Raw genomic sequence first — 27,182 nt, 5'->3', positions numbered from 1 at the left:
CTTTCCACTTACGGTCTGCAGAGTCTCCACTTCTTCAGTCATGCCGCTGCCCCCCTTTACTCTCGTGAAACAGTTCTAGCCAAGTTCCCCAGCGGCCTCAATGTTGCTAAGGCCCGGAGACACTTCTCTTCCCCAGATGTACTTAACATAACTATCCACTCCTTGAAACCCTCCTCTTTTCCTCCCTTTTCCCCCCTGATGCCTACCCTCCTGGCTTTCCCACTTCTGCTCTGACCTCTTTCCTTGGTCTCCTTTGCAGGCTCACCCCCCTCTACTCCACCTTGGAATATCCGTTTTGCTAATGACTTCATTCTTGGACCTCTTTTCTTAAGGCTTTATAGTTACGATTTATACTTCAAATGTATCTTCTCAGCCCAGATCTCTTTCTGAAATTACATCAATATATAAATGAACTCAAGGACATCTCAAATGCAGCATGTACATACCTTTTGCACCTCCCCAACTTGTTCCTCGTCAGGTGTTACCTCCTGGGTGTTGTCAGTAACCAGGTGATCTTGATGCTAAGTCAAAACATGTCGCAAATCCACATCCACTAGTCTGGGCCACTGTTACGGCTGGACGGTAGGCGGTGAGGACAGAGAGGTATAAGAGCCAGATCACATAGGGCCTTTTAGGCCAGCAGAAGGACTTTGGCTTTTCTCTAAGTGAGATGGGAGCCATTAGAGGGTTTTGAGCACAGAGTATCATAACTTAACTTAATTTCTTAAAGGCTCACTGGGGCTACTGTGTTGAGAATAGTCTGTGGGGCAGCATAGTGGGGTGAATGCTGACCCCCAAAAGAGCTATGCCCCCAGAGCCTTAGAATGCAACTGTATTTGGAGTAAGAGGCTTTGCAGATCTAATGAAAGTAACACTGGCAAGGTGAGATCATCCTGATGAGGGTAGGCCCTAAACCCAATGATGGGTGTGCTGATAAGAGAGAGAAAAGGAGACGACAGACACAGAGGGATAGGCCATGTGAAGACAGAGGCAGAGGGTAGCAGCCGGAAGACCAGTTAGGAGCCTGTTGCAGTAACCCGGGCAAGGGAGGACCACAGCTCCCACTCAGATGGCAGCCGTGGAGGACGTGCATAGCGGTTAGCTTCTGGATACATTTCAAAGGTAGAGCAGAAGGATTCTTTGACAGAATGGTGGTGATTGTGAGGGAAAGAGAAGTGAAGGGGGAATAAAGTTTTGGGCTGAGGGCACTGGAAAGTTGGAGTTTCCATTAACCTGAACATGCAGATAGAGCAGGTTTGCAGGGGAAAAAATGGAGTTCGGTCTTGGACCTGGAGAGAGTGACAAGTTTATGAGAGTTCCATGTGGGGATGGAGTAGGTAGTTCTGTATGAGAGCAGATGACAGGTAGGGTCTGGAAATAAAAATTTGGTAGTCATCAGCATGATATAAATGGTATTTAACTTCATGAAAGTGGGTGGAATCGCCAAGGGAGAGTGAGTAAAGATGGGGAAGAGGATCAAAGCCTGAGCACTGGGGTCTCCAACATAAAGAGGTCAGAGGGAAAAAGAGGTACCAGCAAAGGAGAGGGAGAAGAAGGAACCAGTGAAGCAGGGTGGAAAACCAGAGAAAAAGAGAGCCGGTGGTCCTAGAAGACAAGAATCTTTTTCTGGGAGGAAAGAGTATCCATCTGTGCCAAATGCCCCAGTGGTCCCAGGCAGATGAGGACTTGAGAGATGATCCGTGGATTTAGCAACACGGAGGTTAGCAGTAGCCTTGCCAGGAGCTGTCTCAGGAAGTGAACAGTTGATGGTGCGATATAGACCCTGCTTTTGTCCTTTGTTTCACCAGCGTTAAAGCAGAGGCCCTGAGCTTCTAAAGGCTTTGAGCTTCTTAATCCCCACCCCCACCCCTGTGAAAGAATAAAAAGAAGGATTCTGATGACTCACGTAGCCTGCGCTACTGCTGCTGGGCTCCCCAGCCTTAACTAGTGTTAAATAAATAAATCCCTGATGCCACTCATCCTAAGCTACAGTCCTAAGCTACAGAGAATTGCCCATGTGAGAAGCAGCCTAATCACAAAGGGACATTTGCCTTTGATTTGGACCATCTGGCCTTGTGCTTTTTCAGTGTAAGGCTAATAATGGAAATTACTATTTTCCCTGCCTATAGTACCTGACGTATGTTTGGAGGGGTTTCTCCTGGGGGGTCCCTCTCAGGGGCTCTAGAGCAGCACCGTCCTATAGAACTTTCTGCAGTGATGGACCTGGTCTTTATCTTCAGTGTCCAGCATGGTAGCCACTAGCCACATGTGCTAAGCACTTGGAATGTAGTTAGTGCAATGGAGGCACTGCTTTTTTAGTTTAATTTTAATTCATTTACATGTAAACAGCCATGTGTCCTGGGTGAGACCCAACCGTCTTTAGTTCAACTAAAGCTCTGCGGGTGATTCTCTTACACACTAAACAGAACGGTTTCCTGTGTTGAGAGCTGGGTCCCACCCCCAGAGTTCCTGACTTAATGGGTTTGGGGATGGGGTGTGAGAATTTGACTGGTTAACAGGCTCCCAGGTGACGCTCTGATGCTGGTCTGGGAATCGCTTTGAGAACCTGATGTAGAAAATGGACCACCTCTTTGTGAGGTGACCCCAGATCCCCAAGAGTGAATTCAATAAATGCCACATAAGAGATATTTTAAGTCAAGATATCCCAAATGTGCCCTATGAACTTCATGAAAAGCTTGCTGTTTTCTCATGGTCCAGTAACAAGCAGTGCCTGACTCATTGCGGAGCTCACAACTGTGGGAGCTGAACCAGCAAGTCTGAAGTCTGTAGGGCAGGCCTTCGGGAAGGGTGGGCTGGAACTCTGGGACATGTGCTGAAGTTGCAGTTCATCAGTGGAATTTCTTCTTTGTTGAGGAAGCTTCAGCTTTGCTCTTAGGGGGTTTTCAGCTAATTAAATCAGGCCTACCTAGATTAACTAGGATAATCTCCCTTGAAGTCAACTGATTAGAGACTTAATCACATCTACCACGTGCTTTCAGAGCAACACCCCAATTAGTGTTTGACTGAATAATTGGTAACTGTAGCCTAGCCCAGTTGATACATAAAAAAGATCATCCTGCTTGGAGATTTAGTGTTCAAGGATCACATCTTGAAAGGTGTGGTATATGTTCTGGTCCTTGAAGAATGGGAGATTCTAGTCAGTGGGGATAAAGGGAATAGGTATTCTGGAGAACATGACTATTAAAAATTATCAAAATAAACAATAAAAGATGCCAAGACAGGAAAGTACAGTTGGTATTTGCAGAATGGCTAGTTGTTGCTATATGACCTTTCTCCGAACCTCAGTTTCCTCATCTAAAAATGGGTTAAATACTTGTCATGACTATCCCCCAGAATGGAATGAGGTGATGTGTGAGGGTGCATTTTGGAAACAGTAAACACTGTGAATGCTAAGGTTATTTTATAGCAATGTTGGTGGTGGTAGTATTCGTGTGTGAACTTTGTGTGGTGAAAGAAACCAAAAAGTTTGGGCAGGTAAAACAGAGCCTGATTGTTGTGGGCTCTGTCTAAAATGCGTGTCTTTAATTTGGGGGGAAAAAGTATTTAGTTCCAAATGGATTAATAGGAAATAAAAACATCCCTATACATGCAGTCATACCTGATTGCCGCAAAGCTGCGGTAGCCATTTGCTCTCTGCCTAAGATGGCTCAACATTTTTTACAGAAGTGGACCTTAGACCATGATTTTTGATGCTTGAGATAGTCGAGGTTAGGGAGAGTCATTTATTATAAAGTTATTGAATACTTTGCCTAAATAGGGAAAGAGAGTTAAACGATTTCCAAGAAAGTTGTTCCTAGGCAATGGCCACTGTAGCCAGTTGACTTGGTCATCAAAGAAAGCACCAGAGAAGGGATGCCAAAGCGAGTGCCGTCTGACAAACTTCTTTTCTTTTTTTCCCCAGAGCTCTGCTCTACAAACAAAGCTAATTTTGCCAAGCAAGTTTCTGCTTGATTTTTAAAGCCCTATGCATTCTGAAGGAAATTTAATCCATATGTTCCTGAGTCACTTATGCCCAAGTCATGAAAATGTTATTTGTAAATGTGATTTCATATTTGAAGCCATTGTAAAGTATTTTTAGTAGATTTTCATTCTTCATCATGCAGAATTTTTCTTGGTTTGTTTTCTTGTTTTATTTAAACACGTTGTATGTCATCCTAACACACATCCCGTGGTGAGACACAAAGGAAATCTTGAAGCCAGAAGGAGGGTCTAGTCGTACACATTTGAAGCGGCCAGGTTCTATTTGCAGAAGCTTATAACTGCTATCCCTCTTCCGTTTATGATGTTGTGTCCTGGGCTGCTTTTAACCTGGTCATACCCTGCCCCAGCCCCATCCCAGCCTGCTCCCTAAAAGGGAGCCCATGAAGAAGAATAGGAAAAAGGACAAATAATAGAACCAGACTGCCTCCTAGGATATATTTCTGTGTTATACCACATGATCCTTTCTTTCCAAAACTGAGTTCATTTTCCTCTTTTACCTACTAATGTTGCCAGCTGGGAAGATTAAGGTATTTCATAAAATGTCTACAAAAGAGAGAAGTAAAATTGACTTTAGGAGCAGTCCACAGCTTTGCATTCTTAGGGCAAAATAGATGGTGGTGTCTGCTTAGGGCTGAGCTAATTGAAAAATGGTTTCATTTTTACCAGTGTAAGTGGGGGGGGGGTTGATTTTTTGTTTTTTTTGTTTTTCTTTTTTTTTTAACCTCTGTCTCTTTGGAATCTCACGATACAGACCAAGTTTTATCTTTACATGAAGCATCCTGGTTTACGTGTGTCTGTCCATCAGAGACATCTGTGGGCTGCAGAAGGGCACCAGAGCAGCCTTATGTTTAGGGTGTGGTAGAGATTTGTCTCTGGTCTGAGCACCAGTTCCCAGGTAAGCGGCAGGTGTAGCATCCGACATAGTAAGAAGCATTTACTACCAGGAGGGGCAAAGACCAAAGGGGTTAAAAGTTTACTTCTCATCACTCTGAGCTTATGAAATACTTTCCCATCTTTTTTCTTTTCTTAACTTGGACCTCAGAACTGCCCCCGAAGGCCATGGTTTCTGGTTTTCAGTAGGTTATTTTTTCATGAAGAAAATGAGGCTCAGAGGGGTAACTTTCTTAGATATTTCACAAGGTGATTGTGGCTACTGGCGTGTGCCTCTGTCTCCACTACACTGTAAACTCCAGGAGAGCACAGATGTCCTGTCCATCCTGTGGGGACTTTTGAGGACTTCTGTGGGCTTTTAATTTTAGAAACCCCACCCCGACCCTGTGTCATTTCACGTGTTGAAACATGTGACAGCCCATCCGTAGTATATAAATATATATTTAAGTAAATGACTATAAATATATATTTAATAAATGACTATAAATATATATGTCATTTATGAGTTGAGATATCAATGATTGATATGGTACATTTCATAGGCATTTAATCAAATACTTATTACCTTTCAGTTTTATAGATTTTTTTTTTTCACTGAGGGAGCCACTTAATTACTTTGAGATCTCAGATGTTTTCACAGGCTTAGTCCCTGAGCTCTGTTTCTACAGTGGATATAGCCATCCCCCTGCTCTTATTCACTCCTGTGCACCCCACACCTATCACAGACCCCCCGGGAAAGTGCTTAATAAATGTTTGTTGGATGAATGATCACCTAGTAAGAGAAAGAGTGAAAGAATGAACAAACGAATGAATAGTAAGTGGTAAAGTCTGGTATTATATTAAAGCCCATGTCAGCCCTGGATGGCTTATTTCTTTTACATGGCCGTCATGGTGGATGTCCACCAAACTGTGCATTCAACACGTAGTCCTTGTCTTTCTCTCGTTGTTCTTTTCCAAGCCAGTTTTCTCCTCTGTTACAGCTAGGGCACAAGAAGGAACAGGCTACAGGTTATTTGCATTTTGGTAGCTCTTAAGGAGTAGCCACTTTAGGGTGATCATTCTTTTCTCTGTTTAATTGCTATAGTTTATTTGCTTTGCCTTACAAGTGTGGGATAAATGTGGATATTATTAACATTCAAATACTCAAATAAGTTTCTTGACAAAACCAAAGAAGTGTTTTTTGCCTGTCTTTTTTATTTTGTTTTGTTTCGAACTCTAAGTGTTTTCTCTCAGGTATTTCTCATTGTGATGTCTGTGTTTTCACGAGATGTGACTTTTTTTTAATCCAAGGGTGAATCTTCGTGGTTTATCTTCAGAGTTCTCGGATTTGGTAGCTATTGAACATGTTGGAAAGCTAGAGAGCCCCCTTCTTATGAAAGAAAGAAATGCAAAGGGACTACATGAGAGGGGAGAGAGAGATGAAGATTGTGTAAGAGCCATCCTTTTCTTCCTGAGCCCTGATTTCACACCTAGAAAAGTGGATCCTCATTTTTCTTATGTAAATGGACACCAGGAGCAATTTCTCCTGTCAGCTCATCTGGATCCCCAGGGTCTCTAGATGGATCTCACTGCTCCAGGGCAGACTAGGGCTAAACCAAAAACCTGCAGCGCCCCTGGATGGCTGAGTTTGTGGGTCAAGGCAGGAGCTGGAAACAGTGGAACTTAACACTCCATCCATGAAAACTCTTTGGGATTCAGTCATTCAACAAATTCTGATTGGCCACCTGCCTTGGGAATACCACCATGACCAGGCAGACTTGTCTCTCGAGTCCAGACGCTCGATCAAGCTCTCGCTTGAGGTATATTTGAAATGGCTTTGGTTTTTTATTTCTCTTTTTTTGGCTGGATTTGGTTGTGTGTGCACAAGTGTCCTTGTGTATTCAAAAGACTGAAGCCTTCAGTTTATAAACTGAAGTTAGAGGGGGGAAGGAAGCCTATAACATAAAAATTGGAGATGCTATATTCCACTGCTAAATTCTTTTTATGTATTTCTTTTAAGATCTCTTGATGGCCCTGGACTTCAAAATAGAGGGATGCAGAACCCTTCTTGAGTTTGTGTTGTCTCCCTGGCACTATCCTTCCTCACGGGCTTCCTACCTGGACTTCCAACCTAGGCACTCTCGTTCACGTTTGGTATTTTCTTTTTCCAGTGTGTGTGTATGTGTGTGTGTGTGTGTGTGTGTGTGTGTATAAATTTTTTGATTGTCCTTAAATGATCTCTCTCTAAACTCATCTAGACCATTTAATTTGTGGCAGGAATCCCGAAGTATATTCTCCCCAGAGAAAGAACAAGATTTTCCTGGCATCAGTTTAGGGAAATAATTACTCAAGAAAATTGTGTGAGATGTTTTCTTGCACTGGAGATGCTCGTGACTACGAAGTGGTTGCCTGACGGGGGGGACCTCAGGCCTAGTTTTGTCTAAAGAAGTTGGGAAAGTGGTGTTTTCTCTTTTTTTAAATCGAAATATAGTTGATTTACTGCTGTACAGCAAAGTGATTCAGTTGTATATATATATATATATATACATTTTTAATATTCTTTCCCATTGTGGTTTATCACAGGATATTGGATATAGTTCTCTGTGCTACACAGTAGGACCTCGTTGTTTATCCATTCTACATATAATAGCTTACATCTGCTGACCCCAGCCTCCCACTCCATCCCTCCCTCAACCCCCTCCCCCTTGGCAACCACCAGTCTGTTCTCTGTGTCCGTGATTCTGTTTCAGAGATAGGTTCATTTGTGTCATATTTTAGATTCCACATATAAGTGATAGCATATGGTATTTGTTGGGAAGGTAGTATTTTCATATTCCCTTTGCTACTCAGCTTCCTCATGCTTTGCCATTTACCCAAAACTATCCCCCTTTGAAGACTGGTATTTCTTTATTTGGAGCAAAGCCCATTGCCTTGGGAGTGTTTCCAAAAACAATTCCTAGATATGGCCTCTCACTTTCCCTGCCCAGTCCCCCCCCCACCCTTTTTCTTTTTCCCGGCTGCGCCGCATGGCTTGTGGGATCTCAGTTCCTCGACCAGGGATCGAACCCAGGCCCCCAGCAGTGAGAGTGCAGAATCCTAACCACTGGACCGCCAGGGAATTCCCTATTATCGTCTCTTAAGGAGTGATAACCAGAGAAGAACCTTGATGTGCTTCATTCACTGACAAAATCACAGCTGGTCATAACTCCCTGGTAACATGTCTGTGAGCCTTAGCACAACTCTAGGGCCAATAAATAAGAGTATTCTGTCCTAAAACTGTAATCCTGACCGTTGCCCTCCTAGCTGCCCCCTCCTGAGTGTCCCCTTTTGTTCACGTGAACTAGTTGGTGGCAGAATGGCTGTCTCGCCCACGGTAGACGCGAGGGTTTGGGGGAGGAGGCCCACGCTGCCTCACAGGCTTTCCACAAGCTTGACAGATGGACAGCCGGTGTGTTTCTCATCCAGGATGCCTTTTGTGCAGCGCTGGGTGTCATAATTTAAGTAAATAGTTAGAATTCTGACCCTTCTATGCCAAACACTCAAAGTTCTAAGCATACTTTGTTGTCAAATTTAAGTCTTAAATTCGGTTTGCCATTAACTGGGCCATTTGCTTGCTCTTGGACCAGGTGGGAGGAGAAGTCAGTCGAGGGACACAGAATTCTTTGGCAGGAGGTTAACAGCCTACCAATTGCACGTTGGATTGTCTGTGGCCTGGCTTCAAAGAGAAGCCACGGTTCTAACACAGTCCAGTGATGTGTGACCTGTGTGGCCGGCAGAGCTGCCAGGTGACCCCTTGTGCTTGGAATCTTGCTGGAGCACCTCTGGCTCCTCTAGGACATTCATTTCCCTGAGAGGAAGTGGAAAGAAACCAGGCTGAATTCATATATCAGGTTGCTGTCCCGGGGCAGGGAGAGAGGAGAAGGGAGGGTTAAGAGGGCACCCCCTGGTGCCTTGGTGTTGCTTCCAACTCTGCAGCAAGTCCTGTGACCGCGGCCTGCTGTGGGCATCTAGCGTGATCGCTGTACTGTTCTTGTGATTGTTTTTTTGCGCTTGATCGTATTGCATATACAAAACTTGTGCTTTATGTATTCTGTCCCTTGCCCTTTAAACAGGCATCATCTTTTTCTAAGAGGCCCCAAACCAACAGGGCAGTGGTGAGAAGCTGTGTGTTTGGTACAAGACACAGGTTTCTAGTGCTGACAAGTCAGACTTGGAAAACAGGTCACTGCCCCCCAGAGGCCCCTATCTTCATGGAAAAGGGACCTTTGTGGTCATTTTGTTCTGTGCCTTTGTTTTCAAAAGGAGGAACTTGAGGCCCAGGGAGACAAGGGCCATCACTAGACCTTTTGCCTCTTTGATTTCCCAGTTTGGACTTTTGTCTACCCTTCAGCTCCTACTCTGTTTTGTTTTGCATTCCCTATGGCCTTGCCTTCGTGACTGCCTCCTCTTTTTCTCTGTAAACATTCATGTGAAGTATATTTGATTTGCTTTTCAGCCTTGCCCGCCCCGTGTGTGTCCAAAATAGCCACCGGAATTCATGAGAACGTTATGTCTTCAGATGTTTATAATCCAAAAGAATCCCTTATGGTTTTTTATAATAAAACTACTTGGATGTCGGTATTTTATGTTGGGAAAGCGAGCCAAGTTCACAATGCAGCAATTACAACGCAATGCATTATGTATAATTTGTCGTGCGCCCCAGGAGCAATGGTAAACCGTGAAATGCCGTCCCGGCTCCACGGCACAATTAGCAGGATCAAACGCTGTCCAGAGAGGAGCACAATGGTTGTCATCCGAGGTCAATAAAAGTAAGGAAAAGTTCCGATAAAAGCAGTACACCCCAAATTGTATAAAAAGCAGCCCCTATACCAGGCTGCAAATATGTCAAAACCTTCATTGCTAATTGAGGAAACCTTTTGAGGTTTAACAGCTCATAAATTTGCGCTGGGAATGCCCCATTGTTCTGAGGTTATAAGTCTTGTCTTTGAAACTTAGCAGTTGTACTTTTATATTATTCCTCCAAGTGCACCATTGTAAACATGAAGGGTTTGCATTTTAACATAAATTTGAACAATGTGGTTTGAAAAGAGCTCGCCACATCAAAGGGAGACTGTTTGGGCATGTTTCATAAATGCTTTTTTCTATAGTATTTAAAGCTACAAATGACTCATGGAAGTGTGTTCCATTTAGATCAGTCATCCTGGTGTAGCAACCTCACTGGGGCTTTTACCGCCCTTGTTTTTCCTTCCCTAAGAGTACCTGTGTCGGAAAACAGGTCTAAGCCTTTGGCCAAGTCACTTGCCCTTAATCTAGAATCTTCAGATCCATAGAGACAATTCTGGAAATGTTGTTCCATTTGGTCTAAATAGCAACAAATCTTGTAGCTTTGGATGGTCTTTTTTTTTTTTTAAACTCAAAATCTTCCTGTTATTAACTTGCAATTTCTGCTTTTTTCCATGTGACAATTATAGTCCCCGCCCCCATGCCCTCAGAGCCTCCTATTTTTTTTTTTTTTTAAAGAACCCACTAATTTTTTGCTGAGCCACTGGCTACTGTGAAGAAAGGTTGGATGGTAAAGGAGAAATGTGGGAGCTGGTTTCTGAAGCAGCATGGTGGGTGGTGTGTGAGGACCACTGCGCTTCCATCCAGTTCCTGGGGGCCCCGACCTCGGGAAGTCACACGCCTTCCTTGAGCCTCAGTCTGGCCATCTGTAAAATGAGGACAGTAGTTACTCCTCCATATCTCCCTCCCACCCATCCCTGCTGGTTTGTTTATTTATTCATCCCTGGGGAGAAGGTGAACACAAACCCTCAGCCCACAGAGCTCACCACCTAACGAGGATGCACTTGACTGGGATCATGAGAGTCCCATGTAACTACTAACTGTGGCATCATGTGCTTTGGAGAAAGAGGACATGATCCTGGGAGAACTTAGGGCAAAGGGGGACGCGGCCACTCTCCTGAGAGCTTGGGGAGGCAGGGAAGGATCCCTGGGAGCTGGAGGTGAGGGAGAGCAGGCTTACTGGGCTGCGTACGAAGTTTGATATTTGTCCTTGAATGAAAGGAAGCTCCTGGAGGGCTTTAGGCAGAGGATAAAGTGGATGAGATGCGTGTTCTGGCAAAGCTCTCCAGCTCCCCTTTGGAGAGTGGCTGGTTGGAAGACCAGAGCAAGGGCAGGACTTCATCTAGGGGCTCAGGCACCAGTGTCGGCTCACGAAGCAGGTGGCTCAGGCAGGGCTGGCGACATGGCAGGTGCAGGGAAGGGGGGACGAGTTAGGGGAAGGTTCAGGTTACAGTGACAGGATTTGGTGTTGGGTTGAAGTGGGCACATGAGGATGGGGAAGCTGTCTAGGATGACTGGGGTCTGGGTGTGTGTGACTAACGGGATGGATGGTGGGGACATTCCCGGGGTGGGGAAGCCTGGAAGGGGTTATTAGCATAGTAGCAGGAACCACTGACCCCCGATCACTTTGAGCCAGGTGCTGGCATCCTTTAGTTCCTTCCATTCAGAGCAATCCAGGGGTAGGTTCCTGCATCACACAGATAAGAAAAGTGAGGGTCGGTGAGGAAAGTGACTTGTCCAGGAGCACAGAGGAAGGAGCAGGGCCCGTATTCAAGCGCAGCTCAGTCTGGCACCAGAGCCCGTTCCCTTCCCGTGCTGCCCACAGAGCCGGGGAGCAGAAGGCACTTGTATAAAACACCGATGTCCACTCCAGACTTGAAAGGGAGGTTTGGATTCTTCAGGATGAAATGGCTAAAAGAGAAAACAATGAAGTCTGGTGACATGACCAGAGCACTGAGAGACCTGGGTTCTGATTCTGCCCCATTAGCTGTGCAAAACGGGAGACCCGTTTACCCTCTCTGGGCTTCCGTTTCTGGGTTCTGAACTGAGCAGGTTGTATTCCATCATCCCAAGTCCTCCCCCACCCCGCTCTGAAAATCCATGATTTTTTTTTTGGCTGCACCGTGAGGCATGTGGAACTTCCCTGATCAGGGATCGAACCCGCACCCCCTGCAGTGGAAGCGCAGCATCTTAACCACTGGACCGCCAGGGAAGTCCTGAAAATCCGTGATTTTAAGATGTGCTGGATGCATCTCACACAGAATCTCCTTTCCACACTTGACACAGTCTTTAAAGCTTCTTTCTTAAAACTATAGGTAGGCCTAGGATGGACATATATACACTACCATGCATCAAATAGATAGCTAGTGGGAACCTGCTATAAAGCACAGGAAGCTCAGCTCGGTGCTCTGTGACCACCTAGATGGGTGGGATGGGGGTGGTGGAAGGAGGTCCAAGAGGGAGGAGATATAGGTATACATACAGCTGATTCGCTTCGTTGTACGGCAGAAACTAACACAACATTGTAAAGCAATTATACTCCAATAAAGAAAAAAAAAAAACTGTAGGTAGGCCTTGTAGTACTCGCTTTTTCTCTGGCTACAGCAAACACTTAGATGAAACGTCTGTTTCCAAAGATGCTCAGAGAACAACATATTCCTCTCCACTTATCTAACTCATCAGTTATCCAAGGTAAGCCTCACTCTAGATTCCTAACTTGGAATTCAAAGTTCAAAAAATTTCATTCTGTGGTCTCCCTTTCTGTTCATAATATAAGTTTTGTTTTACTAGAAATTATTTAACAGACATGTAAGAATAAGCCATTCTTGTTACTGAGTCTCTCTCCCTAGCACAGCCCACTTTAGAATCACTTCTGAGCCATTCTAGGTTAGTTAGAGGCAGGCTGTTTCAAGATTGTGTGTGCCAGCAGTCTGAGAAAGCCCCTGGCTCTTCCTGAGTCTGGGAGGGCTTGTGTATGGGAGAAGTTTCAGCCACAAGGCGTGTCTGTAATACACGTACTCGAGCCCACACACAAGGATGCATGTACACACACAAACACACATAGTGTCTCTCACTAGTGGATCAGAACGTGGCGTGGGTGGGAGTGGGTTAATCAGACCTAAAAGAACAAAAAGTGGCAGTTCAGCTCAGGGTTAGGTTACACACTATCAGAGCAATATTTTTTTGCGTTTTTTTTTTTTTTTTTTTTTTTGGTTTAGTTTAGTTTTGTTTTGTTTTCTCGGCCGCTCCACAGGGCTTGTGGGATCTTAGTTCCCTGACCAGGGATCGAACCCAGGCCCTTGGCAGTGAAAGCATGGAGTCCTAACCACTTGACCGCCAGGTAACTGGTTAAATACCACCGAATACAAAAACAAGCGTGTTTTTAAGATGACCGTCCTACTTCCGGGATAGTTTATCGCATCCCAGAACTTCACAGCCATCCCACTTCTAGGCTAACTCTGACCCACAGGAAGCATTTCTCAGCTTCTGGTGCAGAGAGCAAGGCTCCTGCCTGTTGGCGTTTCTGCAGATGCTCTCACCCTGCTGCTTATCTCATTCAGAGCTGGTCCGCTCTGAAGGGATACACTTGTGTCGTCCTTACCTCCCAGCTTATCTAGGTCTTCGCCGAGGAGCCCACCCTGGTTTTCTAAACCACCAACCATTCAAAATTCGTGGGGCTCGGACCGCTGACAAGGATGTCGTTCTTCTTCCAGTTACTTTCCCTCTTGGCTCTCCTGGCCCCTCCCTCTCCTGCCATTTTTTTTTTTTTTTTAAACCCAGCAAGTGCATCTGCCGAGGCCCTTGCATTGCTGTTTCCTTGTGGGGTTGGGCTGGTGGCTCTCGGGGTGCCCTCCCCACCTTCACCCTGACATTCCTGCACCTTTGAGACCAGCTGTGACGCACTCTCATCGCAGGCTTTTCCCAGAATAGTTCGTCTTCCTCTGTTTCCACCTGAGAGAGGAGCATGCCGGCAGCTTCCAGCTTTTGTGAGAGCTTCGAACCATGACGTTCTCCTTGGCTTCTCAACATCTCAGGGACAGTTTCCTAGGTCAGGGATTGTTTTCATAATTATGCGTTGATATCGGTATCTCTTGATGTGTACTTATGCACCAGTCAGGCTTATGATATCTGAAAAATAGAAATAATTTGAATGTTTACAGCATTCAACATGGATGTACGTAGCACATCTCATATCTTGGCCTACTTCTGGATACTGAAGTTCTCTTATGTAATGGAACCCCAGAGCCCAGGCCAACTTCATGCATTTCTTAGAGGAAACAAATAGACTGAATTGTATTCTGAAGCCTCCTGTCACCTGTTCTCACCCACTTATGTCTCAGGGTTTGAAAGCTGGTTGTTGGCTGAGGCCAGAAATCAAGACTCTTGGGCCTTGAGATTCCCTACCTGCCACCATTTACCCACATCTCGCTCACAGTCCTCTAGCCCCGTTGGCCTGGCCTGGGCCCCTGGTTCCTGGCCCCCTCTCTGCTCAGCCCTGATAGCATATTAGTTGTTTTTTTGTTCATTCACCAAACATTTATAACGTGCCCACCAGGTCCCAGGCACCTGGGATCCAGAGGTGAGTGGCTTTGCTCCTACGACTGGGTGAGTGGCCAGTTTCATCCACTCTCATGTTATAACTAATAGAATCTTCTGGAGAGCTGGGTGGCATTGGTGTCTTACTTTTAAAATTCACATCGTCCAGGATTGAGCACAACACAACCTGGGAAACCACCAGAGCTTCTGGCTCAGGGAAGATGTAACAGAAGACCTGTGTGTACAAAACCAAATGCCGTGCTGGTGCTGATCGTTAGTTACAACCAAACAAAACCCCAGAATGTGGTACGGCATCCCTCAGATCCAAGTTTCTCAGAGTGGGGCTGGGAGCATCAGACTCACTCGAGGTGCTTCTGAAAAATGCAGATTCTTGGGTCTCACCACAGCCGTTGATCTGGGATCTCCCAAGTTAGAACCTAGAATCTGCCTCTTACCGTGCTCACCCACATGAAAGTTTGGAAATTACTCTTCTAGATCCAGTATCTAGTCTCTAGAGCTTTGACGTGCTGCGTGTTTCGCAGGACGGTGACATGCAAGCAGTGGGTAAGTGTAGGGCCTGTCACGTGGCTCATTTTATTTGCTGCCAGTCAGTCCGGCCACCAAGCCTAGGCTCAGCTGTCCCAAACCCCTTCCCTCCCAGGCTCTACATCCTTGTTTCTCCTGAGGAACAGTCACTGGCAACAGTTGTCCAGTGTGACCTGGACGTGACCCCTCAGTGGTTGGTCTCGGCAGAAGTTCCCCATCTAAGTTTCTTTGTCCCTTTCCAGAGTTCTCCTCCTGACCCTCCATCTTTTTTCTTTCTTATTCTTTGATTTCTTGGGATGATATTTACTTACATTTTTCTATGCCCAAAGGTTAAAAGGTATTTTCAGAAGATTGAGGTTTCTCTGGGAAATATGGGCTAATTCCAAATGGGCTATGATTTTAAAAGTCAATGAAAACATTACCTTGGGCTGTTGCTTAAAAAGCTGGCATTGGGCTGTCTCTGATTTGAAACTCAAGTTGAAGGGAGTGAGAAAAAAAATGAAACAGGTCTAAATGTGATCAATAGTGCTTCTCTCTGCCTCCGTCTGAGAATCTGGGCAAAGAGCAAGCACGTTGGGGATTGTGTTGTTTCTGAGCGGGGAACCTGCCCCCATTTGTGAAAGAGGGGGCACCTCAACTGGCATTTTATCCCTTGGAGGGAGGGAGCTGCTGTGCCAGGCAGTTACGAACCCACTGCTTACAGCAGGGCCTCATCCACCAGGAAGCACGTCTGTGCACCCCTCAGGTGACTGAGGGTCTGTCCAGCACGGAGACAGCCAGAATCTGCTGAACCACCCGTCACCAAGCTGCCAACCTCAGAGATGCCTTCACGGCATCTCTGATCCCGGGCTGACCAGCACAGCAGCCGCTGAGTGCCTGGGATCACAGGCTAAGGAACTGAAAACATTCTCTACGGAGGAACCGTTGGTGCTTGGAGGCCTTGGCAGATTTCCAGGACTCGTACAATACTCCATTTGTAAGTCCTGGTCCTGCCCACTGTGAACCAGTGCATCAGGCACAGTCAAGGTGAGCGCTCGCTGGCCTTCCTTGCCCTTGCTTCCTCCCTGCTGAGGTCAGCTGGGGTAGCCCAGGAGAGGGGCAAGTGTAAGTGGGCGTGTGGGTAAAAGTGTAAACCAGGAAACAGAACCGCTTTGATTAGGGTTAAGGTAAAGCAGTTTTAGAATTACTGCATCCGGGATTCCTTGTCTTATCATCACAGATTGTATCTATTTGGATATGTGTGTATCCAAATGTATCTATTGTATCTACTCTTCTGATTTGGAGTTAAAGCGATCCTGATCATTCCAGAAAGATGCACTCAGCTGTGCAAGGCAGTATGCACCGTAGCAGGAGTAAATTCTGAGTTCAGAGCTGGTTAAAATATCTGTATCCACATCCATATCCATAACCACATCTGTCTCCCAGGGTCTTGTCAGTCTCCTCTGCTCTGGAAGAAACCTGACATCACACAGAAACTGCTAGATGCTGGCAAATAGTCCCCGGGTTTCAGACCATCTAGACAATAAACAACTGCATAATATTCAGTGCAACGGCTTCTGTAGAGCCCATCTGTTTCAAAATAACCCTAATTCTGCTTACAGTGCGGAATGCTTTGTTGACTGGAATTTGTCCTAGTTTTCTTCAGCGGATTGAGTCATGAGCCTCTGGCTCCACCTGCTGGCAAGTGCAAATACTGGCATGAAACCCAGGGTGGATATTTTCAGTTGAAAAAAAAAATCTGAGCTGATTCTAAAAAGCTAGTGTAGCTCCGAATCACCTGGGAACTCATTAAAATTCGGTAGCCTGGGCTCCATGCCAAGCCTGCCAAATTGGAAGCTCTCAAAGAGCTCTCCTGGTGATTCATACACTAATGTCTGTGTTAGAGAACCTGAATTCAGTGAAGGTCGGGGATGGCCCCACTGTATCCTGCTCATCTTCAGGCAGGGAAAGTGACAAAGCCTGCTTGAGGTACCCACTTTATCCTGGTAACTCTTGGTGATGAGAGTTAAAGCTTTATTCCCTTGGAGCTCATGAGAAAATTTTAAAAGTGGAAGAACCTGGCAAACACTCCGTAGCCCAGTGCTCAAGGTTACATCACCAGTGATAAATCGTATGATCGGATGGGAAGAGCACTTCTCCTCTGTGGTCTTCTTCCCAAAACCTTAACCCCAGAATAATGATGAGGAAAAGCATCAGACAAGCCAAATTGAGGGACATTCTACAGGCTGGCGCTGCTCAAGATTGTCAAGGTCACAGGAAACAAGAAAAGACTGAGAGAGCACCACAGACCTGAAGAAACTAAGGAGACCTGACAACTAAATGGACTATTGGCTTTAGTTGGGAAATTAGTGGAAAAGCTGGTGAAACAGAGAAGGGAACAGAGAAGGGAAATTAGTGGAAAAACTGGTGAAATCCAAGTGGAGTCTGGAATTTCATTAATAGTAATGCATCCATCCCTGTAAGTGGTTGATTTTGACAACTAGACCATGATAATGTAAGATGTTTGGCTGTATTACCTTTGTCACTTTCTTTAAATCTAAAATTATTCCAAAATAAGTTTATTAAAAATTAAAACATTGGCGCATGGGGAGGGACACTGAATTAGACCAAATTAGTTGGAGGAAGTTGCCAAGAAGCACAGCATGGCCAGTTCTCAGCCTAGCTGTCAGAAGTCACGGCCAGGCTGGCTAACAGGGCAGGCCGAGTAGCTGCCCAGACTGCAGGCAGTGGAGGACGCAGGTTGCTGGTGTGGCCCACCTGCACTCTGCCTTCTTAGGCCAGCCAACCCTGATGGCTCACTGAGAACCAAACAGCTGCAGGATCTTGCACGTCTGTGCGGAGGTCTAAAATTTCTAGTCCAGAACCCCTCATTGCACAGATGAGGAGCCCGAGGCCCAGGGAGAAGTGCCTTGTCCAAGGTCCTCGTGGAGGCAGATGCAAACCCACATCCAGCGAAGTGTGTTCTTTTTCCCCAGTGATTCTCAGTGAGCTGATACATTGTCTGCAGCAGAAACGCCGCCAGGGTGGGTTTTCATTAAAATGCACCTTCCTGCTCTCCAACCAGTTGATGCGTAAGAATCTCTGGCTGTAGGATCTAGTAAATCTGCGTTTTTAACAAGTTCTCCATTATTGTGCACATGAAAGTTTAGGAATCACAGCAGCAAACCAGACAGCTGTCCCGTTCATAGAGTCTCCAAGACTTCCTGGCTTTGCCCAAACCTCTTGCATTTGAGCTACTGAAAACTGGGTGCCTAGCTCCGACTCCTGCCTTCACCGGCTAGTTTGTTGCTGTTCTATGGAAACTATGCTCATGGGACGGGGCTGCTAAAGGCCAGCAAGGGGAGAATTCAGCCTCAGCCACTCTTTTACGATGATGCCATAGCAAGTGGCAAGCAGCAGGGCTGGAACCCAATGGGTCTTGGGAAGACGCAATTTTACATCTCTTTGAGCTCAATTTATTATAGTTTAAATAATCTCTTACTCACTTCCCTCTCCTAAAAAAAAAAAAATTAAATTAAAACTTACTCAAAGATAACCCCATGATCAAGAAGCAAGAGGAGGGGTGGTATCCAGGCTCTGAGGAGACCTCCAGAAGTTCCATCCTGCTTGTCCTTTCCCTGCCCCTGCCTCCGTGGCCCCATCTTAACATCATCAGGAAGTCCGGCCATAAAAAGGCAGTGGAAGGCCTCCTCTGTCTAAGAGATGACGATCAGAGGCTCAGAGCTGATAGAGGGCCAGGAGCCGGAGGGGTCAGAGATTTGAGCAGGTAGCCATTTGGACCTCGGGAATCCTTTAAGGTTGGAGGGTCCAAGTCCAACAAAGATGCAGGCCAGGCGGGAGGTACAGGGCAGCGGCCCTCCCTGGGGCGCGTCCTGCTAGGGCCCTGTTTGCGGGCAGGTATGGGATCTCTATCAGAAACATCAGGAGAGGCCCCAGGTCGCAGCTGCCCGTCCTGGGCAAGTCAGGCACATTGGCCCTGGAGCTTCAGAGAGGAGTGTGGGATTTTAATAGTCCAAAGGGTCTTCATCTTTTTTCTAGCATTGTCCGTACTTGTGTGTGTGTGTGTGTGTGTGTGTTTTCCATCAGAACTCCCTGCCCACAAAAGACTTCCTCATTCTACTTTCAGTTTTCTTTTTTCTGTTGTAAAATATGTTCTCAAATCTCTCCCTCCAGGCAGGGCCCTTGTCTGGTTTCTCTCTGCTGTCTGAGCCAGGCACATAGGCCCTCGTGGGTACTAGGCAATGAGAATATGGAAGCAAAGGGAGCCCCGCATCTAGTTTTCCAAGAATTTTCTTATATCTGTCCAGTAGATATCCGTAGGTGATTTTGAATTTAAAAAAAAAAAAAAAAAGGTACAGTCCCAAATTATATGGAACTGGGAAGGCTGTTCCTCCAGAGGAGATAGTCAGCCTCTTCTCAGTTTCCAGAATCAGCTGATGTGATTGGGTAAACTCCATCTGAGGCTTCAGATTGCTGGCCAAAAGGCATGCTGTTTTAGATCAAAGAAAATTGGAAACATCCTAAAGCCATTAAATATATATAAAAGGTGCTTGAAAATCATTCCTAATCTCCTTTAAATCCCTCTTGATAAAGGGTTATGGTGGTGACAGAATTGTGAAAGGATTTAAGACAGATTGATTTTTAAAAATGGAAAATCCCTTTAGTATTAAAATTTGCATCCGGACTTCCCTGGTGACACAGTGGTTAAAAATCCGCCTGCCAATGCAGGGGACACGGGTTCCATCCCTGCTCCGGGAAGATCCCACATGCCGTGGAGCAACTAAGCCCATGCGCCACAACTACTGAGCCCATGTGCTGCAACTACTGAAGCCTGTGCGCCTAGTGCCCGTGGTCTGCCACCAGAGAAGCCACCATGAAGAGAAGCCCACACGCAGCAACAAAGACCCAACACAGCCATAGATAGAGAGATAGAGAGATAAAATCTGCATCTATTTGTTTAAAGAAATATGTGCTTCATGTTACAGTGGTTCCTAATGGGAGACCCTCTTCTCCTCAGCCTCTCTTTTCGCTGCCCCTCCAGCCCATTGAGAGTTGTTTCTGTAAGAATTTATAAGCTATTCTCTGTTTAGAAAATACACGACACAGTTAATCACCAAGGCTGACTTTTGCAACTGGGCCTCTTGCTAAAACCTTGTCAAGGGAGATCCTAATTCTAGACACTTTGTTCTCCAGAAAATCTTACTGTTTGCAGTGAAGCTTATCTAAAGCAGAAGGTAAAATTTCCTGCTGCTTTTTAAACAGATCCTGCTTCCAAATCAAGTTTAAAGGAATAGTACTGTTCGGGTTTACAGATTCTGGTTTCGGGGTTAAGGAAGACAACTAACACACCGCATGTCTGGAGCAGAGGACAAAGGGATCTAGGTGTGACTCTTGCCTCCGTCCCTGACCAGCTGTGTGGCCTTGGCAAGTTCCTTGAAATCTTGAAGCCTCCATTCTTCTTTCTATAAAACAGACAAGGAACTTCTACTCAGAAGGATAAGTAGAATAGAAACCACATACAGCAATATGGTGAGTCTCACAAACATAATGTAAAATGAAGCAACCCACAAAAGGTACATATTATATGAATCCATTTATGGACAAAAATAGACAAAATGAATCTCTGCTGTAAGAAGTCAGTGGACCACTTCTGGAAGGGAGCCAATGGAGGCTTGTGAGTGCTGGAAATACTGTATTTTGGTTTGGATGTTGGTCCCATATGTTCAGTACATGGAAATTAATAAAGTTGTACACTTTTTAAAAGGAAGGGAGAGTAAAGTAGGGTGAGCATGTAGCAATTGCCCAGCAAACATTTATTGTCTCCCTCCGGACTTTCTCTTTTTGTTCTAGAGGTCATACCATGTGTTCTCTATATTGCAAAAAAAATCTCTAGATCTGACAGAGTGGACCCAATATTTTAGGTTACTTGAATTGCTAACTGGATTATTAAGTTGATTATAATTATCAACTTAACTTGATTATGAAGCCTGTTGATTTGAAGTCAGTTGTGTCCATTAACAGTCCCCCAAATTAACCAACTAGAACAGAGAGAAAAGTACAACAGGGAAAGTAGCCACTGAGTTGATTTCCATTCAGAGCTTCTCATTTGGGGATTTCAGATACTGTTTCAGAACTAAGAAATCCCACTGCTGTTGATTTGATCAGTTGAGGAGTGGAGATGTAAATTTTTCTCTCTCAAATCGCATCTAAATATTACCTTTATTGTAAACCATAATGAAACTTCCATCTGTATGAAAGTTATGAGATTTTTAGGTGAATTTCAAACTCTTTTTAAAGCGATGGACGAATGGATACATAGATCATTATAATTAGTGACTCAAAAAGGAAAGTGCTCTTATTGTCCTTGGGCACCTCCTACTTTAAAAGAATATCTTGGGCTTCCCTGGTGGCGCAGTGGTTGAGAGTCCACCTGCCGATGCAGGGGACACGGGTTCGTGCCCCGGTCCGGGAAGATCCCACATGCCGCGGAGCGGCTGGGCCCGTGAGCCATGGCTGCTGAGCCTGCGCATCCGGAGCCTGTGGTCCACAACGGGAGAGGCCACAACAGTGAGAGGCCTGCGTACCACCAAAAAAAAAAAAAAAAAAAGAATATCTTGCTAATTGTTGGACTTGGGGTTCCTTCCAGGCCTTTTTGGTCATAATAAATGCCTTAGCAACTGTCCTGTCAAAAGACATTTTGGAAGCTTTAGAATTCATGGAATTCTAATAAAGTAACATTTTTGAAAGAGAGAATATGGGTCCCATGCTGTTGCCCTCATTTGACAAAAGCAATCTCAGAGAACACAGGAATATTTAGAGGTTTCTTGATTTAAAAAAAAATTTTTTTTAAGTGATTGCCTCCATAGGTCCCCAATTTAAGGGAAAGATAAGCCATCTTGAGACTTCACTTTAGTATAATTTCACTGAATGGCATAGAGGGCTCGTCAGATCACTGGCAGGATCTATGAATACAGCAAATTAAACATCTCTATTTACAGGGATGGCGAACAGTAGGGAAAATGGCCATCAACTCATGGCATTCTTTTTAGCAATTCTTATGTGGATGAAATTGCTTCTCCTCCCTTAGATGTAAAATGCAGAGGTTACTGCATTATACATAAGGGTAGAGAACTGAAAATTTTTCCATCAAGAACCACAAATCAATAAATCTTATGATCTCACTGCTGGTGCTATAATTGAGCTAAATCTTCTTAAACTGGGCACTGCTCCTGAGGTTCTTTGAAGCATGCTCACTGTTTCTTTGAGTAAAATTGAGGGCTGACCTCCATTTACAGGACCATAGAAGCAAGGCTCATAAATACTAATGTTCTGTACCAAGTTCATCAGAGCAAGGCTGTTTCACCCAGACCTGTAAATGTTCAATGCATGATTTAACTCAGCGGAGAAAAGAGGTCTCAGCTGGGCTCTCCAGTTTTCCCAGTGCCCGAAAGTCACAAAAGTGTGCTGGCACGTGGAGGTTGTGAATTACCTTTTTCGTATCTGTCTCTTAGAGGACAAGCATTTAGTAAGTAGTGACTCCACACTTCGTACAAAACACTGCCAACTGGTCCTCAAACAGAATTGGGCTCTATCTTTTAAGAAGTCTTTGGTCATTTTATTTGGTATCTGTCTTTTAGCCAGTGATATTAACAGGTAGACATTTAACCCATATGATTCTCAGTGATGTTAGAGGTTAGAAGTCCTAACATCCAATGCTCATCAGGCGTTAACTGCACTGCTGGCACTCAGCTAAGCATTTTATATGCATCCTCTCTTATTCTCTCAACAGTCCAGCAAAGGAGCTACTGTTACTATTTGCATTTTATAGATAAGGAAACTAAGGCCGCGTGAAGGTAACCTACTTGCTCAAGGATGTGTAGCTGTAAGTGGAAGAGTCAGGATTTTATCCCAGTCATCAGACTCCAGAGTCACAGCAAGGACCCTGGCAGCCACCTTGTTCTGCACCCTGTCCCCTGACAAGTGAACCAACCAGAGCCTGCCAGAATGAAGACTTGCCTGGGGTGTCCTCTCTAGTTCCAGGCAGGGCCGGAAGCATCTCCCATTTTCCTACCAACACTTTTTCCAGTATACCTGTGGGAACCTCTTCTTTTACCGTCTAGATGAGGCCCATCCAGATCCTTTTCTGTGTGCTTCATAAATATAGGTAGATATGGAAAGCGCATTTCTTAGACCCTTTGAGAAATGCCTGCAGAGGGTCCTGGAGGCTAAGGAGAGAAATAATAGGTCATGTGACACAAGCGGAAAATATAGAAATGGTTTAAAAATAAATGAAAAGGTGGAGAATGGGAAGACAGAGCTTAGCTGAGACGGAGAGGAGCAGCTGGAGGCCTGGTCCCCAGTGCGGCACTGACCCAGAGCTCAGATGTGACGAGCAGGGTTGTGGGGTTGGCTGACTGACATCAAATACATAACTGCCTTCAACATATCACAGGTTAATTTAGTCTTGAAAACTTTCCAAGAAAACTACCTACCAGCAAGAAGAATGCAGTTCAAAGCCTGAAATGAAGCAGTTAAGTCATTCTGCAGACAGTCGGGTGGCTTTGATGTTAACAGAAACACTGAGTTTGAAGGATTTAAAATACCCATAAAACATCCACATCAGGCATTGTCATTATTGTTGTTTTGTTGCTATACACAAGGCCTTTCCAGGGGTCCTAAAAACCCGAACCACTCTAGTAGTCAGTAGAATTTAAGGGGACCCAGTGCGGGAACTTTGTAGTCACATCTGTGATGACAGCACAGCCCCATCGATTTGAGAGCTTAGGCTGGATCTTATTCTTTTTCTATTTTCAGATAACAGTGAGCTCCCTGCATATCCGTGAAGGAAAGGGACTCTCTGGGTTCTGGCAGGAGGATAAGGCATAGCAAAGGGATGTGATAACATACTCGGTGTGTTAGTAGGATCGGCGGTGCGGGGCTGTGGAAGAGGAGGAGGAGAGCTAGAACTGCAGCCAGAAGACCTATAGGTGCAAGTTTTTGCTTTCCTTCATGCTAGCTTTGTGACCTTAGGTGTGTCCCCAACACTCCCTGAGCCTCAGTTTTTTTCATCTGTAAAATTGGTATCATGAAATTGGGAGTAAAAGCTAATTCAAATCGGATACCTTAAAAGGCTCTTGTGGGGCTTCCCTGGTGGCGCAGTGGTTGGGAGTCCGCCTGCCGATGCAGGGGACACGGGTTCGTGCCCCAGTCCGGGAGGATCCCACATGCCGCGGAGCTGCTGGGCCCGTGAGCCATGGCCGCTGAGCCTGTGCGTCCGGAGCCTGTGCTCCACAATGGGAGAGGCCTCAACGGTGAGAGGCCCGCGTACTGCAAAAAAAAAAAAAAAAAAAAAAAGGCTCTTGTGAAAGAGTGATTATTGTTCCTCTCTTGATGTGAGTTTTCTACTTCAGCACGTGGCATTTCTTCTGTTGGCTCAGCCGTGGTTCTCCTTAAGTGCCCTGAGCATGGGTCCAGAGAGCATTTGTGCCGGCTGGCCATTTTGAGAGCTGAACCCCCAGAAACTTCACAGTCTGCCCCCTCTGATTCCTCCCTGCATTTCCCTTCATGGAACAGGCTTTTCCTCTTGGACACTGTGATTTCCTTTGGGAGTCTGAGCATCTTTCAGCATCTATGGGCTCGTGCCCTGTGGCCTGGAGTCAAGATGCCACGTTGAGCTTGCTTCTAACTCCGCCCACAGCCAGGCCTCCCGGTTCCCTGCCCAGCTGGAATGGGCTGTCACACACTGGCCCGCGCTCATAAGTGCAATTAAGAATGGATTTGTTAAAAACAACCATTAAAAAGGAAAGCAGGAGTTGGATCTCATTGTATAAAGCACTTTTAAGCAATAAACTAATGGTAACTGGATTCATGAGTTTCTCTGTAATTTCAAAGTGTTTACCACTTTGAACAGAGAGAAATTCCTTTACAAATGTATGTGGTGAAAACCATATCCAGTAAAGCTTTTAATCTTACAGTATTCCTAAAATCTTTATGGTAAAAGCCTTACACGTTTGAACAGCATCTTTAGTGAAAGTTCGTAAAACGACATATACTTCACTTATCAAAAAACCTCAAAGTGGAGTTTATCCAGCGGGAGTGAGTGCCGGGCTTGGCCCACCTGGATCACTTTTGGGTGGGCTAGTCAGGAAATGTTACAAGGGGTCCAGCAGGGGTAATTCCCTCACGTCTCAAAAGGAAAGGAGAATCAGACATGGGTACGTGTTGGGGTCTCTATCACAGTGGGGAAAAAAAATGTAAAAAGGGATTCCTTTTGACTGCCTTTCTAGAAATTTCTTTGACAACTGAAATTCTAGTGGTGGCTTAGCAAACTGACTCTTAGTTTCACACTGCTTTCTCTAACATCTTTTCATCATTGTCTTAACAACCACCATGTCGATATATTACCTGTCAACGTCTCCGACAAGGTACCACGCTTGGAGCAAGAGCGGGAGGGGTCAACTGTTCACTTGTTTTCCCTCCTGGCTCCGACCCTCTTGCCTATCCACCCTTCCCAGCGAGGCCAGGGCTTCCAGAGTCAGTTGTGTCAGAACCTCAGAGGGCAACGTTGAATGTGGTGGTCTGGCCGTAACATATACCTTTGGAAGTCATAGGCATGTGCCACTGAGTCAGGCCCATGTGTTTCTTGAACAGCTTCTGTGTGTGCGGGGCTGTACCAGGCACTGGCGAGCAGAGAGAAGCGTCAGAAATGTTCCCTGCCATTTAAGAGCTTATGATTCCAGTAGGAGAGAGCAACGGTATGCACAGTGGCTGCCCTGTCTGGTGGGATGTGGTGACTGTTGCATGAGGACCGCTGAGAGGAAGGTGCTGGAAGCTGAGGAACTTGGGAGAGAGCTCTTCCACTGGGGGTGGCCAGAGGGCAGTGCGATTTGGATGGGCCGTTGGAAAACGAGTAGGACTTCTGAGGGAGGGAGGTGATGGGAGTGGGCCTTTCAGAGTGAGTTTACAAGGTTAGCAGAGGCTCAGAAGGGGAAAGGTGCAATCTTTCTGGTCCGCATGCTTAGACGTGAACCTACTGTTTGCGTGTATCCATCAGTGACGCCCTGCATGGCTGCCTCGTGGAGGATATTGAAGCTCTTTCATTAGATTTAGGTTTCTGGGTCCTTGAGGTCAAGGACTGTCTATTGTTATTCCTTTATTATCCCCCTACAGTGCTTGGAAGAGTGTTTTTTTTTTATGCAGTGATTGAAATGCTTGTATCACTGCAAATTATATGTTCTGTTTGTAGCCCTGAGAAACCCTTTTCAGTAATGATTTCCATGGTCCTTCATATGATCTTCAAATATTATGCCTGCATTTTTGTCTGCCTGCCCAGATATTGGTCATTATGGTAACACAGCCCCTGCTCTATGGGCCGTGATGCCCTGTGGGTGCTTGTGAGTTTCAGGCAGGTGTGATTCCCACCAGCTGGGGAAGTACAGGAGGCAGCAGGTTAGAGGGAGGAAAAGGGCCCAACAGGAGAAACCTACGAGCACACTGGGTGAGGATGTTACGGACAGTGACAGTTATTTCTGGGCATTAAAAAAATAAAGTAAGCCCTTGAGACATTTTGGAAATTAAATGATGCAAATTGCGGAACATGATGGAAAAGAATATAGAAATGGGAGGATTGTCAAGAAGTTTCAAAATGAGTCAAATTAGTTTCATGGACTGGACCTTGCTAAAAATGTTTACTTTGTGTTGAAATGTAGTATTGACATCTGAAATTGAAATATGCTTGTTACATTTCTGTTTCATGCTAATATAAAGATGACACCCAAGCCATCTTTTTTTTCCCCCTTGGGAATCCTAGGATGCAGTGCCCTGTAAATGTCAGAACAATGGATGGGCAGTGCTTGATTTTGTGCTTTCTCTCTACAGGAAATCGCAGAAATAGCTCCCCGGCCTATGGGTTCCGCTTCACACCAGAAGAAGAAGTGAGGAGAAAGCGGCTTCACAGATTTGACGGCCAGTGAGGTGACCCAGCCATGTGAACAAATGTGATCCAGCTGTGTTATCACTGCCCCCAAGCCCCCACTTAGTTTTGAACAAAAGCAGAGGGCACTATGACCATCCCAACTGCTCACATCTGCCATGGCCCTTCGTCCTATGGCCTCTGTGAGTCTAATTTGCAAGCAGATTGACATCTTGAGACCAGGCTTGTTGGGTGCAGCTCACAGCTCTCTGGGAGTGGCCCACCTCCTGGCCTTGTCTTCCTGCAGACAGAAAGTCAGCGTCTCCACATAGGGACCGGTTTCCACACTCATTTCTCTCACTGCTGACTCAGCCTCGTTTTGTCTTTGAAGACCGTGACCTTCGCCAGGAGGTTTGTGTTCACCAGCCCAGATCAGGCCCTCATCCTGCTCAGTGCTTGACTTGGCAGGAAGCAG

The 27,182-nt window shown here is 45.5% G+C and overlaps 1 protein-coding gene across 2 annotated transcripts in view; it reads left to right on the top strand.

The window, feature by feature from the left end:
• Positions 1-26,768, top strand: part of RHBDD1 (rhomboid domain containing 1) — a gene marked incomplete at both ends in the record, with an annotated part of 91,686 nt that extends 64,918 nt beyond the window's left edge. For both annotated transcript variants that reach the window (XM_079709761.1, XM_079709760.1), the window contains one exon: positions 26,674-26,768. In XM_079709761.1, the coding sequence (XP_079565887.1) occupies positions 26,674-26,768 (95 nt within the window). The remainder of the gene's footprint in view (positions 1-26,673) is intronic.
• Between the last annotated feature and the right edge of the window lie 414 nt (positions 26,769-27,182).

Source organism: Hyperoodon ampullatus (assembly GCF_949752795.1).
Source record: "Hyperoodon ampullatus genome assembly, chromosome: 8".
NCBI classification, from domain to species: domain Eukaryota; kingdom Metazoa; phylum Chordata; class Mammalia; order Artiodactyla; family Ziphiidae; genus Hyperoodon; species Hyperoodon ampullatus.
This window is presented reverse-complemented; position numbering and strand designations above follow the sequence as displayed.